The sequence below is a fragment of the Macaca fascicularis genome, chromosome 8 (assembly GCF_037993035.2).
Source record: "Macaca fascicularis isolate 582-1 chromosome 8, T2T-MFA8v1.1".
Lineage (NCBI taxonomy): Eukaryota > Metazoa > Chordata > Mammalia > Primates > Cercopithecidae > Macaca > Macaca fascicularis.
The window spans coordinates 57,829,836-57,847,915 of NC_088382.1; the positions used below are offsets into that span (position 1 = coordinate 57,829,836).

General features: G+C 44.2%; 1 protein-coding gene across 4 annotated transcripts in view; it reads right to left on the minus strand.

Annotated features, from left to right (window-relative positions):
• Positions 1-17,510, minus strand: part of PRKDC (protein kinase, DNA-activated, catalytic subunit) — a 189,532-nt gene extending 172,022 nt beyond the window's left edge. For all 4 annotated transcript variants that reach the window (XM_005563282.4, XM_005563280.4, XM_005563281.4 and 1 more), the window contains exons 1-10: positions 17,340-17,510; positions 14,724-14,800; positions 14,540-14,632; positions 13,278-13,352; positions 12,053-12,161; positions 11,534-11,646; positions 11,347-11,446; positions 2,971-3,026; positions 2,850-2,880; positions 2,211-2,368 (exon numbers count right to left, since the gene is read on the minus strand). In XM_005563282.4, coding sequence (XP_005563339.3) covers positions 2,211-2,368; positions 2,850-2,880; positions 2,971-3,026; positions 11,347-11,446; positions 11,534-11,646; positions 12,053-12,161; positions 13,278-13,352; positions 14,540-14,632; positions 14,724-14,800; positions 17,340-17,493 — 966 coding nt within the window. In that variant the 5' untranslated portion in view covers positions 17,494-17,510. The remainder of the gene's footprint in view (positions 1-2,210; positions 2,369-2,849; positions 2,881-2,970; positions 3,027-11,346; positions 11,447-11,533; positions 11,647-12,052; positions 12,162-13,277; positions 13,353-14,539; positions 14,633-14,723; positions 14,801-17,339) is intronic.
• Between the last annotated feature and the right edge of the window lie 570 nt (positions 17,511-18,080).

Here is an 18,080-nt window from a genome sequence, read left to right on the forward strand (position 1 = left end):
GCACAGTGGCAGGTGCCTATAATCCCAGCTATTTGGGAGGCTGAGGCACGAGAATTGATTAAACGCAGGAGAGAGGTTGCAGTAACCCAAGCTCACGCCACTGCACTCCAGCCAGGGTGACAGAACAAAACTCCATCTCAAAAAAAAAAAACAAAAAACATATAGATGTCACTGTGAGGAAAATATATTCAACATAGAGGAAAATCTTAAGGCCAAAAAATTATGTATCCTTTATGTAAAGTCCTCTTTCCCTCTTCCTCTGTCCTCACTCCCTATTCTGAAGTAGGAGGGAAGGAGGGTCTCTCTCCTTGCTTGGGGCCTCAGGTCACAAGGGATGATCTAATAATGGGACTCATGGTGGGGCTGGCCACACCTGGTAACAATGTGACTCGGAATGGGAACTTTGGGTCACACAGAATCCTTGGAAGCTGAGACCCAACAACCCACTATGCCTACAGGGTGGGTCCCCAAGGGAAACCCCAAACACAGAGGTTTGGGGGAGCACCCAGTCAGTGCTCCACACATGCTGTCACACATGGATGCTGGGAAATGAATGCTGCCCTGACTCCGTGGGGATAGGACCAGGGAAGCTCCACATTTGGTACTTTCTTAGTCTCTACACCATGTGCTGCTTCCTTTGGTTGATTTTTATCTGGGCCCTTTAGATGTAATAAACCATAGCTGTATCAAATTTGAGGGTGTATTGGAAACTCCCAAACTTGCAACAGGTATCAGTGCTGAAGGCAGCATTGAGGATAGTTCTCTTGAACTTCTCCCCTGACTAAGCTCGTACAACTTTCTCACGAGATTAGCAGGTAGAATATATTTCCTCAATGAAACTCTAAAATCTATTCAATGTAGTTTTTGTTAAGAATTGGAGTGGGGAACTGAAAAGTCTCTGGCAAGGATGTGAAACAGAGATGTCTGCGTGGTTCATTAAAGACAACCAGCGCAGTGGAGGGAGGGCTGGCGGGCTTCCCTGCGGGCCCATGCCCCACTCAGCCCTGTGCTAAGAAAGGCAGGCCATCACTAGGGAACAAGGCCCCAGGGGTGCCACCAGGGATGACCCCTCTGCACACATCCCAGACACTCCTCCTTGCTAACAAAGCATGAAATTCTGTCAAGATGTTTATTGCAGTAAATGTTCACTGAGATGCAAACATATTCATATGAATCAGTAAAAAGTAATTCCTCAGATTTTTATTTCCCTTAGCAACTAAGGCCAGCCAAGTTCAGCGAAACAGAAGTTTTATGAGGAGGACCAAGAAGAGGTAACCTAAAAGCCAAGAGTGACTTCAGGGAGAATACAGTCTGACAGGAAGGCCAAGTACAGCAGGGAGGCTAAGGAGGCAAGAGGGACAGGCGACAGAGGCAGGGGCCAAAGACAAGACCCATTGGCTCAGTTTTTTGGGAGGCAGGCCCAGACCTAAAAAAAGGATGGCAGTGCTCTCTCTTCTCCTTCCACACATCCTGGCTGTGACTCTCAAGCTAACACAACTGCAACACTGTTCACACAGGTTTGCAAGGATACCCTGTGAATGCAGTTACTGTTTACCCATGTGTATAGCAGGGCCCCTAAGAAAACGTTTATTGTGAATCTCCAGTCCTTTCCCTCAGAGCAACCCCAGAAGTCCACTTCCTTAGTGGCCAGGCCCCTGCGGACATCTCTGGAAGCCCAGGATATCCTGGAGACCACCGCTCAGAATGACAAGCAAGGTCTCCTCAGCCGACCAGACAAGCTTCCACATACGCAGGTGCAGATTCTATAACCACCTCCTATCGAGGTGGAAAATCCACAACGGCAAAGAGGCGCTCCTCGTTTTCAAGTTGACACACAAGCATCTATCTGTCCCCTGGAGACAGCTGGCCCTCCTCTTCCAGAAGAGATGGGGCTCAGCTATCCTCAGGCCTCCACCCACTCTCCAGGTCTGACCTCCCAGCCCTTTCGGCCACCTCCTCACCACCATGTCTTCACTCCATTAGACTTGTCTCAATCTGGGCTCTGAGGCCCTAATCAAATCTGGCATCTCCTTAGCTCTCTTTCAGTCTGGCTGCCTCCCATGAGGCTGGTTGATCAACAGCTTTCTGCTTTAAATACTACAGAAGCTAACAGATCAACTTATATTTATTTTCAAACACGTATGCATACAATGGGAATTTAATTCTGTGTGTGAAAGAATATTGTTAAATGACAGTTGAATGTGTGGTACCTGTTTCAGAAAGGATTCCAGGGCTGAAAGTGCAGCTTTTTTCAACTCTACATTTGTGTGGGCACACCACTTTAACAAGACTTCAAATAGAGACACGTAGTTGTCCAGAAGGCAGGTGCTAAACTGAGATGCATGCAGGGCAAATAGGCGCAAGCCAGCTGCAAATGCAAAAGCCATTATATTTAAAATCAGACGACATAAGACAGAACAGAAAACCAAAAAACCTGCAGGGATATGTCAAAGTCAAGACTGTGGTCAGGAAGATCTAGTACCATTACACTACAGTAACCCAGGGATCCCTGTCAGCCTCTAACGCTGCCAATCAACAGGCCCAACTTCACTAACAAATCCCAATACAAGGGTCAGAAGTGGAATCAGGATTCATTGAGGCAAAGGCAGAATCGAACAGCCTGGATCCCCTGAAAGATATCCTAAAATAAAATGATTTCAACCATGTAACCTGAGTATCACCATTTCAGCGAGCTTACTAAGTCACCGAAAGCCTCCCTGTAAATAACTGTGTGTGAAACATCACAGATGTTATCACATTTGCTTTCATTCAAAGTTTAAGCAAAAGCTTACCTGAGATGTTAATTTAGTAATCTAAACTATTATACCTCATTATAAACAGAATCCTACCTGAGGGCACAGCATATCTCTTCAGATCAATCTATTTTAGAAAAAAAAAATTCACCATCAGTATTTGAAAGACTATACAGTAAAGGCATTAGAATAATATTAATAGTAATATTAATCCTACCTGAGGACGAATTGCCTTTAGTACAAAATTAAAAATCTCCCTTGATGTCTGGGGATCTAGGGAAATACCAAGAAGCCTCTGTTACAAATTTTAATAACAGTATCACATGACACACTTTACAGACAGCTTGACACCTATATTAACCCCATTAGTCTCTTGTGAATTCAGGAGAAACATCTTTCATCATTCCATCTAGCTAAAGTTGCAAGTTATTACTGCTGCACGGTTACGACTGCGAGAAAACAGAAAGAAAATCTGTAATAACAAAGACATGGTTTAAGCACCAACCCATCACTTACAAGCTCTGAGAGACTTAAACACCGACTCATCACTTACAAGCTCTGTTAGATAATCTCTCAGAGCCTCAATTTTCTTATTTGCAATAGGGACAGTATATACCTTTCTTTTAGGATAGTTTGGAGGATTAAATAAAATAACTTACTCATGGCCAAACATACCATTTCTCCCCAATACACCCAGGCATTTACTCAACACGTAGTACATGTAAGAAGAAGAAAAAAAAAAAAAAAAAAAAAAAAACAGGAAAAAAACAGTACACGCCAAGATATTATGACAATTACAAATACAAATAAATTATGATCTTTGACCTCGGCATACTTATTAACTAAAAGGGAAGATAAAACAGGCACACAATTATAACATGAGGCTCTAATCCTGGCCTGACTGACATCACAGTTATTTGCATAACTGTCTCCCACCGGATTATTCATTGTAGCTATAGAGTCATGCTTTATTCATCACTAATTTCTCTACCCTTCTAACAGTGACTCGTAATCAACAAAGACTCAAGAACTGTTTGCTTTTATTGCAAGGACTGACATATTTGAGACAGAGCCCTGATGATGATGTGATAGGAGCTGGAGAGAGAATGTGGTCAGAGAGGCCTTAAAGCAGAGACACATCTGCATGGTTGCAGGATGGTGGCATAAAAAAGATACGAAAAAAAGCTACTTTGGAATTCATGACAAGCAGATTTCTTCTGACTATGAGTATTCTATAAAGGCTTTCCAGATATGGGAGCATTTGTTCTGAGACTGAAAAAATAGGTACTAGTTGGGGAAAAGGTCATTCAAATAGAAAGTAATCATGTTAGTAAACACAAGTGTGCAGACACAAGGACACCCACAGTATACAGTGGGTTTGGGGTATGGGGACTTGGCAAAGACAGACTTCTCCAGGCTCTGCCCTCCATGGTCCACTCTCCTGCAGCCCTTCCCTCTAGTGGCCCACTCCATGTACAAGCATAGTCTTGTTCTGCTTTTTTCAATGTGGTAAAACACACATATTTATCATTCAAACAATGTGTACAGATACAATTCGTTGGCACTAAATATATTCACACTGTTGTGTAACCATCACTATGGTCTATACCCAAAATGTTTTCACCATCAAAAACAGAAGCGTGCCCATCAAACACTAACTCCCATTTCCCCTCCCCCAGCCCCAGTAACCTCTATTTTACTTTGTCTCTGTGAATCTGACTACTCTACATACCTCGTGTAAGTGAAATCACACATTGTTTGCCTTTCATGGCTGGCTTATTCCACTTAGCAACCTGTCTGCAAGGTTCATCCATGCTGCAGCATGTGTCAGACTTTCCTGCCTTTTCAAGTCTGAATAATGTTCCGTTGTGTCTATGCGCCACATTTTATCCATTCATCCCTGGATGAACACTTGGGTGGTTCTGGCCCTTTGGCTTACTATGGATTTGCTGCTAGGAACACGGGTGTGCAAATTCTGTTTGTTTCTTTTTTTTGAGACAGAATTTCGCTTTGTCACCCAGAATGGAGGGGAGTGGCATGATCTTGGCTCACCACAACCTGCACCTCCCAGGTTCAAGCAATTCTCTGCCTCAGCCTCTCGAGTAGATGGGATTACAGGTGGCTGCCACCACGCCCGGCTAATTTTTTTGTATTTTTAGTAGAGATGGGGTTTCACTATCTTGGCCAGGCTGATCTTGAATTCCTGACCTCATGATACACCCGCCTCAGCCTCCCAAAGTGCTGGGATTACAGGTGTGAGCCACCATGCCCTGCCTGCTTCTATTTTTTTTAAACCCTCTCTTCGCCAGGTGCAGCAGCCCTCAGTCTCTCACAAACAGTCTCTCAATCCTACACTAACTCACATCCCACACCCAACAGCAGTCACGCAGACCCCTGTGAAACATCTCTTGGCCCACATCCACTCCTTTTTGAAAAGCCCTCGCTCCCACTCCATCTGGAATGAGATCCCAGCTCAGAAAACCCTCACACACCAACCCTGTGTCCCTCCCATCTCACTCTGGCCCACCTTGTGTACCTCCACACTCTCGACACGCCAGCTCTTATAGACCCTCGGACCACTGCATGCAGGCTAAGCACAGGGTCAGAGGCTGGCCGAGCATGGGGCCGGGTGCTGAGCACCCGCTGCCTGGAATGACTGCTCTTCCCAGCACTTCCCCAGTTGTCTCCCTCTCCTCCTTCTGACCACGACTTCTGCGTTACATCCTCAGAAAGTACCAGTGGGTCGTGTGCTCCACTTCTCCAAATTCTGGCATTCCTCTTCACTACACCCCACCTCTGGGCATTGCTGAACCCCAAAATCAGCAGAGCTGCTTTATTTGTTCATCTGTTTCCTCCACTAGACTGAGCTCATGATGGTAGGAACTTGGTGATTTCAATCACTGGTTTAACACCAAGTTCATCACTCTTTAGATAGATGGCACCCACAGCCAGGCACAGTGCCTCAAGCCTGTAATCTCAGCACCTTTGGGAGGCCAAGGCTGGTGGATCGCTTGAGCCTAGGAGTTCAAGACCAGACTGGACAACATGGTGAAACCTCGTCTCTACTAAAAACACAAAAATTAGCCGGGCATGGCATCGCACACCTGTAATCCCAGCTACTTGGGAGGCTGAGGCACAAGAATCACTTGAACGCAGGAGGCAGAGGTTGCAGTGAGCCGAGATCGCACCACTGCACTCCAGCCTAGGTGACAGGGCAAGACTCAGTCTCAAAAAGAAAAAATAAAATAAAAATTACCAGGGCAAGGTGGCACGCACCTGTAGTCCCCAGCTACTTGGGGAGGGCCATGGTGGGAGGATCATTTGAGCCCAGGAGGTTGAGGATGCAGTGAGCCCATATCACAGCACTGAACTACAGACTGGATAACAAAGTGAGACCCTGTCTCAAAAACAATGTTTACATATATATATACACACACACACGTATACATACACATATATATACAAATTTTTTTTGAGATAGAGTCTCATTCTGTCACCAGGCTGGAGGGCAGTGGCGCGATCTCGGGTCACTGCAGCCTCCGCCTCCCGGGTTCAAGATTACAGGCATGTGTCACCATGCCCAGCTAATTTTTGTATTTTTGGTAGAGACAGGGTTTCACCATGTTAGCCAGGATGGTCTCAATCTCTTGACCTTGTGATCTGCCCGCCTTGGCCTCCCAAAGTGCTGGGATTACAGGCGGGAGCCACCTTGCCCAGCCTTATAATTTTAATAACTCATTCATACAGTCTGTACTTCCTGGGTGCCTTATATATATGTATGAACGAATTAGTATTTAGTGCTTGAAGTCACATGATCGTGGCATCACAAAAATAGTATAAATTTTAGCCTCAGACCAAGGCTTAAATCCCAGACTTGTCATTTGTTAGTTTCCTAGTGTTGCCATAATAACTTACCACTAACTTAATAGTTTAAAACAATACAGATTTATTACCTATAGTTCCAGAAGTGAGAAGTCTGAAATGATTCTCATATTGAGCTAAATTCAAGGCATCAGCAGGGTGTGCTCCTTCTGAGAGGCTCTAGGGGAGAACCCTTTTCTCGCTTCTCCAGCCTTGAGAGGCACCCCCATGCCTTGATTCCTGCCACCTTCCACATCCCCTTACTCTGGCCTCCTCTGTGCCTCCCTCTTCCACATGTAAGGACCCTGTGATCACACCAGGCCCATGGGGATGATCCAGGATCATCTCTCCACTTCAAGGTCAGCTGATTAGCAACCTTAACCTTGCTATGCCATGCAGTGTAACAGGGATGAGGATGGGAAACCCTGGTGGCCATTATTCTCCTAACTACACAAGTCACTGTGACTTGAGGCAAGTTACTTAACCTGTCTGAATTGCAGTTTACTAATCTATACAACAGAGACGTTTTACCTGTCATGCAGATTCATAATAGGAAGTTGCCTTGCAACATGTCTAGAATAGTCCTTAACACACAAAAAATGAGCACTAAGTGCTACTATTTTCCTTCCACTATAAATGCTCATTGAGTGCCCGTTATAAGCCAAGTACACATAAAGACAAATAAGCACCATCACCTGCCAGCAGGGTCAAGGGAGAGAATCAAACATATGACCTAAGAAACTTAAAATATGACCGTAAGTGCTGTCACAGAGGGGAGTACAGAGGCCAGAGGAAGTGGCTCACCTCAGGGGAATCATAACTGCTTCCTAAAAGGGGTGACGGTTGAAAAGCAGCTGAGGAAGTGGGAGCCACAGGATACAGGAGAGAGGAGAGAGAACATAGGAAGGAAAATTACACAGGGCTACTCTAACAGTCTTGATAAGCAAGGAAGAAGGCATGGGTAGAAACATTAGCTTAAAATGAAACTGCTGCTTACATAGGTTAAAAAAAATCACTGGATACAAGCAATTTTGTAAGTTTCAACCTAATGGAAGAAAAACACAGAGTAGGTACAAACATTTGGTAATTACTTGAGGATAAAGTGATAAGGACGCCAGGGGTGGTGGCTCATGCCTTATAATCCCAGCACTTCGGGAGGCTGAGGCAGGTGGATCACCTAAGGTCAGGAGTTGGAGACCAGCCTGGCCAACACAGTGAAACCCCATCTCTACTAAAAATACAAAAATCAGCTGAGCATGGTGGCACATGCCTGTAACCCCAGCTACTCGGGAGGCTGAGGCAGGAGAAAGGCTTGAATCCAGGAGGCAGAGGTTGCAGTGAGCCAAGATCGCGCCATTGCACTCCAGGCTGGGTGATAAGAGCGAAACTCTGTCTCAAAAAAAAGAAAAAGTGATAAGAAAGAGCAAAGGAGTTTTTTTGTCCCCGCTTAAGATTATTTTAGGATCAGCTAGGTGCAGTGGCTCACACCTGTAATCCCAGCACTTCGGGAGCCGAGGTGGGCGGATCATGAGGTCAGGAGATGGAGACCATCCTGGCTAACACGGTGAAACCTATCTCTACTAAAAATACAAAAACAAAATTAGCTGGGTGTGGTGGCGGGTGCCTGTAGTCCCAGCTACTCAGGAGGCTGAGGCGGGAGAATGGCGTGAACCCAGAAGGTGGAGCTTGCAGTGAGCCGAGATCACGCCATTGCACCCTAGCCTGGGTGACAGCGAGACTCAGAAAAAAAAAAAAAAGATTATTTTAGGATTAAAAGTTACATTTGTCTTTTCAGAAAAAGAAAAGAATTTCATTGGCCAGGCGTGGCAGGTCATGTCTATAATCCCAATGCTTTGGAGGCTGAGGTGGGAGGATCACTTGATGGGAGGAGTTCAATACCAGCCTGGGCAACACAGCGAGACTGTCTCTGCAAAATATAAAAGGAGCCAGGCATGGTGGTGCCTATAGTCTCAGCTATTCTTGAGGCTGAGGTGGGAGAACTGCTTGAGCCAGGAGTTCAAGACTGCAGTGAGCCATGATTGTATCTGTGAGTAGCCACTGTACTCCAGCCTGGGGAGACCCCATCTCTTAAAAAAATTTAAAAAATGAAAAAACTGAACTTCAGCAAAATAAGGGATTTTTGTGTACCAAAAGACATAATCAACACCATGAAAATGTAACTCAAAAAATGAGAGAAGGGCCAGGTGCAGTGGCTCACACTTGTAATCCCAGCACTTTGGGAGGCCAAGGTGGGCAGATCTCTTGGTTGGAGACCAGCCTGGGCAACATGGGGAAACCATGTCCCTTCAAAAAGTACAAAAATTAGTCATCTGTGGTGGCATATGCCCGTGGTCCCAGCTACTTGGGAGGCTGAGGTAGGAGGATCACTTGAGCCCAGGAGGTGGAGGCATGCAGAGAGCCATGTTCGCATCACTGCACTCCAGCCTGGGCAACAGAGTGAGACCCTGTCTCAAAAAAAAAAAAAAGAAAGAAAAGAAAAAGGGAGGGAGAAAATATTTGCAAATATATATCATATATCTGGTAAGAAACTGGTATCTAACTAGGCATAGTGGCTCACGCCTGTAATCCTAGTACTTTGGGGAGCCAAGGCAGGAGGATTACTTGAGCCCAGGAGCTAGAAACCAGCCTGGGCAACATGGCAAAACCTTGACTCTACAAAAAATTTTTTAATATTAGGTGTACACCTTTGGTCCTAGCTACTTGGGAGGCTAATGTGGGAGGATTCCTCGAGCCCAAGAAGTTGAGGCTGCACTGGGCCACGTTTGAGCCATTGCACTCCAGCCTGGGTGAGAGAGCAAGACCCTGTCTCCAACAAAAAAAAAAAAAAAAAAAGAAAGAAGAAAATGGTATCTACAACTCAACAAAAAGTCAAACAAACCAATTAACCTAAAAAATGGGCAAAAGATCTGAATAGACATTTCTCCAAAGACACACAAATGGCGAGTAAGTACATGAAAAGATGCGCAACCAACATTATTCATCATCAGGGAAATGCAAATCAAAACCACGAGACATCCCTTCATAACCATTAGGCATTAGGATGTCCACTACCAAAAAAAACAGAAAATGAGAAGTCAGTAAGGATGTGGAGAAGCTGCAACCCTTGTGCACTGCTGGTGGGAATGTAAAATGCTGCAGCCACTGTGAAAAACAGTATGACGATTCCTCAGAAAATTTAAAACTAAGGTTACCATACAATCCAACAATCATAATTCTAAGTATATACCCAAAAGAATCCAAAGCAGGGACTGCCAACAGATTTCTGTACAATGATCATGGCACTACTACTGAGAATAACCACTAAGTAGAGGCAAACCAAGTGTCCATACATGGATGAATGAATCAACAAAATGCAGTGAATACACACAGGAATATGATTCAGCCTTTGAAAAGAAGACAATGCTGACACATCAGGATATGGACGAACCTGAAAGACACTAGCCTAAGTGAAATAAGCAACACAGAAAAAGCTACATACCATGAGTTCATCTGTATAACTTTTTGAAATGACGAAACCACAGACGGAGACAGATGAGCCGTTATTAGGGGGCCAAGATGGGGGAAGAGGTTAACTATGGCTCTAACTAAGTCAGTAGCACACGGGACCCTTGTGCTAATCAACCTGTTCAATATCTTGACTACAATGGCACATACACGTGACAGAATTACACAGAACTCGCTGGGTGTGGTGGCTCATGCCTATAATTCCAGCACTTTAGGAGACCAAGGCGGGCAGATTACTTGAGCCCAGGAGTTCAAGACCAGCCTGGGCAACATAGTGATACCCTGTCTCAATTATTTAAAAAAAAAAAAAAAATTTTTAAAGGGCCGGGTGCAATGGCTCACGCCTGTAATTCCAGAACTTTGGGAAGCCGAGGCAGGTGGATCACTAGAGCCCATGAGTTTGAGAACAGCCTGGCCAACATGATGAAACTCCATCTCTACTAAAAATACAAAAATTAGGCCAGGCGTGGTGGCTCACGCCTGTAATCCCAGCATTTTGGGAGACCAAGGTGGGCAGATCACTTGAGGTCAGGAGTTCGAAACCAGCCTGGCCAACATGGTGAAACCCCATCTCTACCAGAAATACAAAAAAAATTAGCGGTTTAGTGGCGCGCGCCTGTAATCCCAGGTACTCAGGAGGCTGAGGCAGGAGAATTACTTGAATCTGGGAGGCAGAGGCTGCAGTGACCTGAGATGGAGCCACTGCACTCCACCCTGGGCGACAGAGCAAGACTCCATCTCAAAAAAAAAAAAAAAAAAAAAAAATTAGCCAGGCGTGGTGGTGCATGCCTATAGTCCCAGCTATTCAGGAGGCTGAAGTGAAGAACTGTTTGAACCTGGGAAGCAGAGGTTGCAGTGAGCCAAGAAAGTACCACTACACTCCAGTCTGGGCGACACAGCAAGATTCTGTCTCAAAAAAAATAAAATGTAAAACAACTGCACAGAACTAAATACACCTACACAAATGTGTGCATGTTAAACTGGTGAGATCTAACAAAGCTCAGCGGACAACATCAATGTTAACGCCCACCATGCTGTTGTGCTGTAGTTGGGAAAGATGTCCTGGGGAGGGCCCACAGGTCCCTCTATATTATTTCTCACTACTGTATGTGAATTCAGGATTGCTTAAGAGTTCAAAGAAATAATCAGGCATTGCTGGTTAGACTTAGTTTTTGAATAAAGAAAATCAAGTGAAGCCAAGCAATACCTTCTTCCATGGACTTAGTGAAGTTGCAGAGAAGTGAGGACAACCCCTTCAGACATCCTGCCAAAACAGGTAGTTTGGGCTCTCTTACTGCTGATGTCATCTAAAAGGAAAGATTTAAGAAAATGTCATTACAAGAAAAAAATACAACCACGTCTACGGAAGCAGAATGTCATAAATTTTATCATACCTGGGTCTTAAGTTCACCCAGAAAAGCGCGGAACAGGTTTTCTGCATTATTTATCATCTCACTAGGATGAACTTCACCCAATAATCCCAGGAGCTCATATACTTTTTCTAAAACTGAAAAGAAAATTTTAGACAAGGGCTCAAACTACATTTAAATAAGTTATACTAACCAAAACGTATGAAGAAAATAAAATAATGTGAAGTTCAAAATTAATTTTACAATAAGATATATAAAATATAAAGCTTTTAGGGCTGCATTTTTTCCTAAGTTTTATGCAAATGTATTAATCATATTTGACATGTGAGTTTTCCATTTAAAGGAATAATTTTGTAAAAATTAACATTTTTAGGAAGGGAAGTCTTCACATGTTTTTTGGTTTCATTTTGGTTTATTTTCAGCAAAAAGGATTCATCTGTGAAACATATAAGACCTTGGTAGAGAAAATCTAAGTCTTACGCTAATAATTTGTTAATATTAATTTGCTAAACTATTTGAAAATAACATGTAAATGCATCTCACCTGTATCTGGTATTTTTTTTTTCAATGCAAGTTCTCCATAGAATTTACTAAATAATTCTCCAATTTTAAATTCATCCATGAGTCTAGAACTTCTAAAAGTCTGAAGTAACTAAAAGAATACAAATTAGTACATCAATGTAGTGTGGGAATCAAGAAAAATAAAATAATACAAATTAGCATTCTCTCTAAAGAGGGAAATAAAGGGATTCCTCTATCTCAGTGCCTCTGCACACAGCAAAAGTTCAGAATTAGGTGTGTCTCAAGGATTTACACTTGGTCTCTCAGGATTCACATCCACCCAGCTTATCTGGAAATTAGAGGTTGAGATGGGTGGTGTAAGAACACCAGAGGCAGAATACTCTAGGCTTAACTGTTACCTTCCCAAGAAACCAACATGACTAGAACCTTTCTCCCAGAAGCCTACAAAACCAAGGACCAACCAGAAACAAAGGAATTCTAAAATACAAATGCCAAAAAAAAAAAACAGAAACAGGTCACAGTGACCCCAACAACCACTTAATTGCAACATATCAACCGATTCCTGCTGGACACAGTGGCTCACGCCTATAATCCCAGCACTTTGGGAGGCCGAAGCAGGCAGATTACAAGGTCAGGAGTTCAAAACCAGTGTGACCAACATAGTGAAATCCCGCCTCTACTAAAAATACAAAAATTAGCCAGGCATGGTGGCACATGCCTGTAATCCCAGCTACTCAGGAGGCTGAGGCAGGAGAATCGCTTGAACCTGGAAGACAGAAGTTGCAGTGAGCTGAGATTGCACCACTGCACTCCAGTCTGGATGACAGAACAAGACTCTATCTCAAAAAAAAAAAAGAAAAAAAAACATATGAACTCTTTCCCAGTGCTAAGATTTTAGGAAAAACCTCAGAGATACAAGGTGATCTTTCAGCAATTCCTAACAGCATTAGGTTTTGCCAAAGGCAGTAAGGGTGATAAATGAAAGAGCAATAAATTCTTTAGTCATTTTCCTATTTCATTCTGCTCACAACTCAGAATTCTTCTTTTACTGCCCAGAAGAGTCTGAGAACAAAAAGTCAGGGTACTGTCAGGTGATGGTTGGAAAATGTGCATATTACCCATACATCAGTGTGATTAGATCCTATCCTTCCCCAAACACATCACCCAAAATACAACTCAAAACTCTGACTTTCTTTTAAAAGTTATACGTTTAATATAAAATGCACGTACTTAAAAACATAATTACCTTAATAAGAAGGTCCAGGGCTGGAATTTTACATTTAGCAGCTCTATCTTTTGTATAAACACTGGTACAAGTATTCTAGGTTTAAAAAAAAAATAACCAAAATCATCAATAAGATATAAAAACTGAGACTCAGCAATATCTGAAACTACGTCTCTTAAGAGGAGCAATATCAAAATTCAGTATTTAGCTGTGGAAAATATAACATTAGGCTGGGCGCGGTGGCTCATGCCTATAATCCCAAAACTTTGGGAGGCTGAGGTAGGCGATCACCTGAGGTCAGGAGTTCGAGACCAGCCTGGCCAGCATGGTGAAACCGTCTCTACTAAAAACATAAAAATTAGCCGGGCATGGTGGCACACGCCTGTAATCCCAGCTACTCAGGAGGCTGAGGGAGGAGAATCGCTTGAACTCGGGAGACAGAGGTGGCAGCGAGCCAAGATTGTGCCACTGCACTTCAGCCTGGGTGACAGATCAAGACTCCGTCTCAAAAAAAGAAAAAAGTATTCACCAGACTCCGTGGTTGGTGTCTGCAATCCCTTTGGGGATTACAGTGTGGTTCATGCCTGTAAGCAATTTGGAAGGTGGAGACGGAAAGATCACTTGAGCCCAGGAGTTCGAGACCAGCCTGGGCAACAAGGCAAAACCCTGTCTCTACAAAAAAAAAAAAAAAAAACCACAAAAATTAGCTGGGCATAGTAGCACATGCCTGTGGTCCCAGCAACTTGGGAGGCTGAGGTATGAGAATCACCTGAGCCCACGAGATGGAGGATGCAGTGAGCCATGATCACACCACTGCACTCCAGCCTGGATGACAGAGCAAAACCCTGTCTCACAAAATAAAAATAAATAAACAATAAAAATACAAATACAAATTATTATTTTTTTGAAATGGAATTTCGCTCTTGTCGCCCCGGCTGCAGTGAAGTTATCAAGAAGCCGTCAGGGCCCCAGGGAGCCCAAGGTGCTACTGCCACCTCCTCAGGAAAGGAATTATCAAAGTAGTTTCTCTGACAAAGGCCTTAGCTTACTAAATCTAAATAACTAATGGGCAACAAGAGCAAAACTCCATCTCAAAAAAAAAAAAAAAAAAAAACTAATGAAGAGCCCACTTCATTTGTAACACAATGAAGCAGAAATAAGCAAATTCCCCAATAAGAAAAGAAAATGTTTTATCTTTAAAATAAAAATCCAAGTTCCTTACACCATAAGTTAAAACAGATGTTGATATATAATGTAATAAGGTATGTTTTTTTAATTCTTACCTTAATTTCAACACAGTAAGGCGCGATCTTCTGGCCCATTTTTTCTAAGAAAATACATAAAAACTTTAGGATTTCTTCTCTACATTCACGAAACTGTAATGAAAGAGATACATATTGTAAATATGGGTAACAGGAGTCACTCCAGGAATATACAAGAAAAGCAAAATGAAAATTGTCAACTTACTTCAATACTGTTGAGTGACTTCCGGACAAATACAAGCAAACCGAAATCTCTGGAAAAAACTAAAGATGTCTGTAATGCTGTTCAAAAAAATAAGTAAGCAAGTTAAGAGAGTGCCAAGAGCATCATGTAAATCACTCCTAAAAGGGTTGCAATGATTCTTTCTTTTATTACCACTTTTTTTTGAGACCGAGTCTCACTCTGTTGCCCAGGCTGGAGTGCAGTGACTCTGGCTCACTGCAAGCTCCGCCTCCCAGGTTCACGCCATTCTCCTGCCTTAGCCTCCTGAGTAGCTGGGACTAAAGGTGCCCGCCACTCTGGCTAATTTTTTTGTATTTTTAGTAGAGACAGGGTTTCACTATGTTAGCGAGGATGGTCTCAATCTCCCGACCTCGTGATCCACCCACCTAGGCCTCCCAAAATGCTGGGATTACAGGTGTGAGCCACCGCGCCTGGCCAAGGATGGAATGGTTTTCAAGGCAGCCTTATAAATATAAAACACTAACCCAAGGTTGCTATATTAAAACAAAAAAAGCAGAAAATTCTAGACAATGTTCCACAGGGAAGCAGTAGGCAGAATAATGGCCCCAAAGATGCCTGCATCCCAATCCCTGGGGTCACATCTTGTGAATATGTAAAATGTATATAGCAAAAAGAAACTGAGCTTGCAGATGGAATTAAGGTAGCTAATCAGCTGACCTTAAAATGGGAAGATCATACTGGATTATCCAGAGAGCCCAATGTAATCATACAGGCCTTTAAAGTAAGGAGATGAAGAAGAGTTGATCAGAGAGACAGGAAGTTGGGAAAGCAGGAGATTCCAAACCTCTGCTTGACATGCTGTTGCTGGCCTTGAAGACCAAGGGAAGGGAGCTGTGATTCAAGGAAAGGGGACAGTTTCAAGAAGTATGGAATGTCAGGGACCTCAATCCTATAACCTGAATGAATAAGGCAATGGATCCTCCCCAAGAGCCTTCAGAAAGAAAGCAGCCCTGCGTGGTGCTTTGGTTCTAGCTTGGTGAGACCTGTGTGGGATTCTGACTCACAGAATCCCCCTTACAGTGGGAACTGTAAGAGTAACAGACCTGTGCTGTTTTAAATTACTAAGCTTGTGATAATTGTTACAGCAGCAATAAGGAACTAATACACTTCCCCTGGAATCTCTCAAGTGAAAGGAGGTATGTCATGAATGTAAGGTAAACTTGTAAGTGCTTTAGACACAAGTTACTAAACAAACAAAAATGAATGCTAAATTTGAAACCCTAAGAAGAGAAAGTAACCACACAATGTTAGTTTTTTGTTTGATATTTCCCCATTGTTAACATATTCCTGACAACAAATAGAATATATAGAATTCATGTATATAGCATCTTTTTTTTTTTTTTTTTGAGACGGAGTCTTGCTTCATTGCCCAGTCTGGAGTGCAGTGGCACAATCTCAGCTCACTGCAACCTCCCTCTCCTGGGTTCAAGCCATTCTCCTCTCTCAGCCTCCCGAATAGCTGAGACTATAGGCGCTCGCCACCATGCCCAGCTAATTTTTGTATTTTTAGTAGAGACAAGGTTTCACCATACTGGTCAGGTTGGTCTGGAACTCCTGACCTCAGGTGATCCACCTGCCACAGCCTCCCAAAGTGCTGGGATTACAGGCATAAGCCACTGCACCGTGCCACATACAACATCTTGTTTAAACTGTTTTAAGTTATTCCTATAACATATTCACTCCTAGACCCTCCGAAAGAAAATCTCACCTTTTAATAGGGCACAACATCAAGAGGTCTGCACACTCGTGTTTTAAAGAAGGAATACGGGAGTTTCTACACAACGAAATATTCGATTATTTAAAGTGCTAAAAAGAGGCACTTTTACCACAGAGAGGAAAAAGTTCGCACCCAGGCATTGCTAAAGAGTTAAAAGAACATGACTTCAATTGTATTTCTTCAATTTTTCTCAAGGTAGGAACAGTAAATATAGGGGTTTCGAAAAGGTACTGGTGGGATTAGGCGAGATTCAGGTGAAAGAAAATACTTTCTCTTGGCCGGCCCCAGTGGCTCATGTCTGTAATCCCAGCATTTGGGAGGCCGAGGCGGGCGGATCATGAGGTTAGGAGTTCGAGACCAGCCTGACCAACACGGTGAAACCCCATCTCTACTAAAAACACAAAAAAATTAGCCCGGTGTGGTGGCGCGCGCCTGTAATCCCAGCTACTCGGGGGGCTGAGGCAGGAGAATAGCTTGAACCCAGGAGGCGGGGGTTGCAGTCAGCCGAGATCGCGCCACTGCACTCCCGCCTGGGCGACAGAGCCAGATGCCGTCTCAAAAAAAAAAAAAAAAAATTATTTCTCTTGCCCTCCCCCCCGACTCTGTATAGCAAGGATTGCCAAATTAGGGGTCGTTTTCACCAACTTTGGCTTTAAAATATCTTTCTTCTAATACTAGGGAGTAAAAAGCAGTATGAAAAATCACTTTATACACACGCACAGAAATTCCCCCCGAAGAATCTAATCGCTGTACTTCAAAATACCGTCATCTAAACACAGAGAGAAGCGCCGGGCTGCCCGGCTCCAGAACGACTCGGGAAGCCAGGACCCACCCGCGGCCCAGCTCGGGCCGGTACCCACCCAGAACCGCGGGGCTGCTGCTCAGGACGCATTCCTGCCCCAGGCCGCGGATCAGCTGATGACCGGCCAGGGCAGCACCGCAGCGGTCCGCGGCGGACAAGGTCTCCTGCAGCCGCAGCAGGGAGCAACGCACACCGGCTCCGGAGCCCGCCATGCCGCCGAGTCCCACTCCCGCGCGTGCGCCCGCTCAGCCCGGACCCGGAAATGCTCCTACGCGCCGGGGCGGGGCTACGGGGCGCGGCGGCAGGAACTTTCCCGGGGACCCCTGCGGGAAAGCCTGGCCTGTAGGCTCGGCTCTTTGGCCCTAATCAAAATGGAAACTTAAGGAGAAACGCCATCCGTCGGTCTGACCTGCGGAAGTAGATTGGGTGGCTACTTGGTGTTGGACTTGGCTAAATAGATATCAGAGGCAAATAAAACAAGCGAAGGGCCTGGGTCAAGAGTTCCAAGTTTGTTCCTCGATAAAAAGTGACAAACGCGGTCGGGCGCGGTGGCGCCCGCCTGCAGTCCCAACACTTTAGGAAGCTGAGGCGGGAGGATTGCAGGAGTTCGAGACCTGCCGGGGCAACATAAGACCATCCCCGCCACCTCCCGTCCTTAATTTTTTTAATAAAAAAAATATTTAAGTGGCAAATGCATCTCTAATGTCCTTATTAATCAAAAACGCCTAAGGGATAAAGAAGCACATGCTCCTTAGCCAACGCTAACGGAACACACCCCGAGAACTGGTGCGGTCAGACC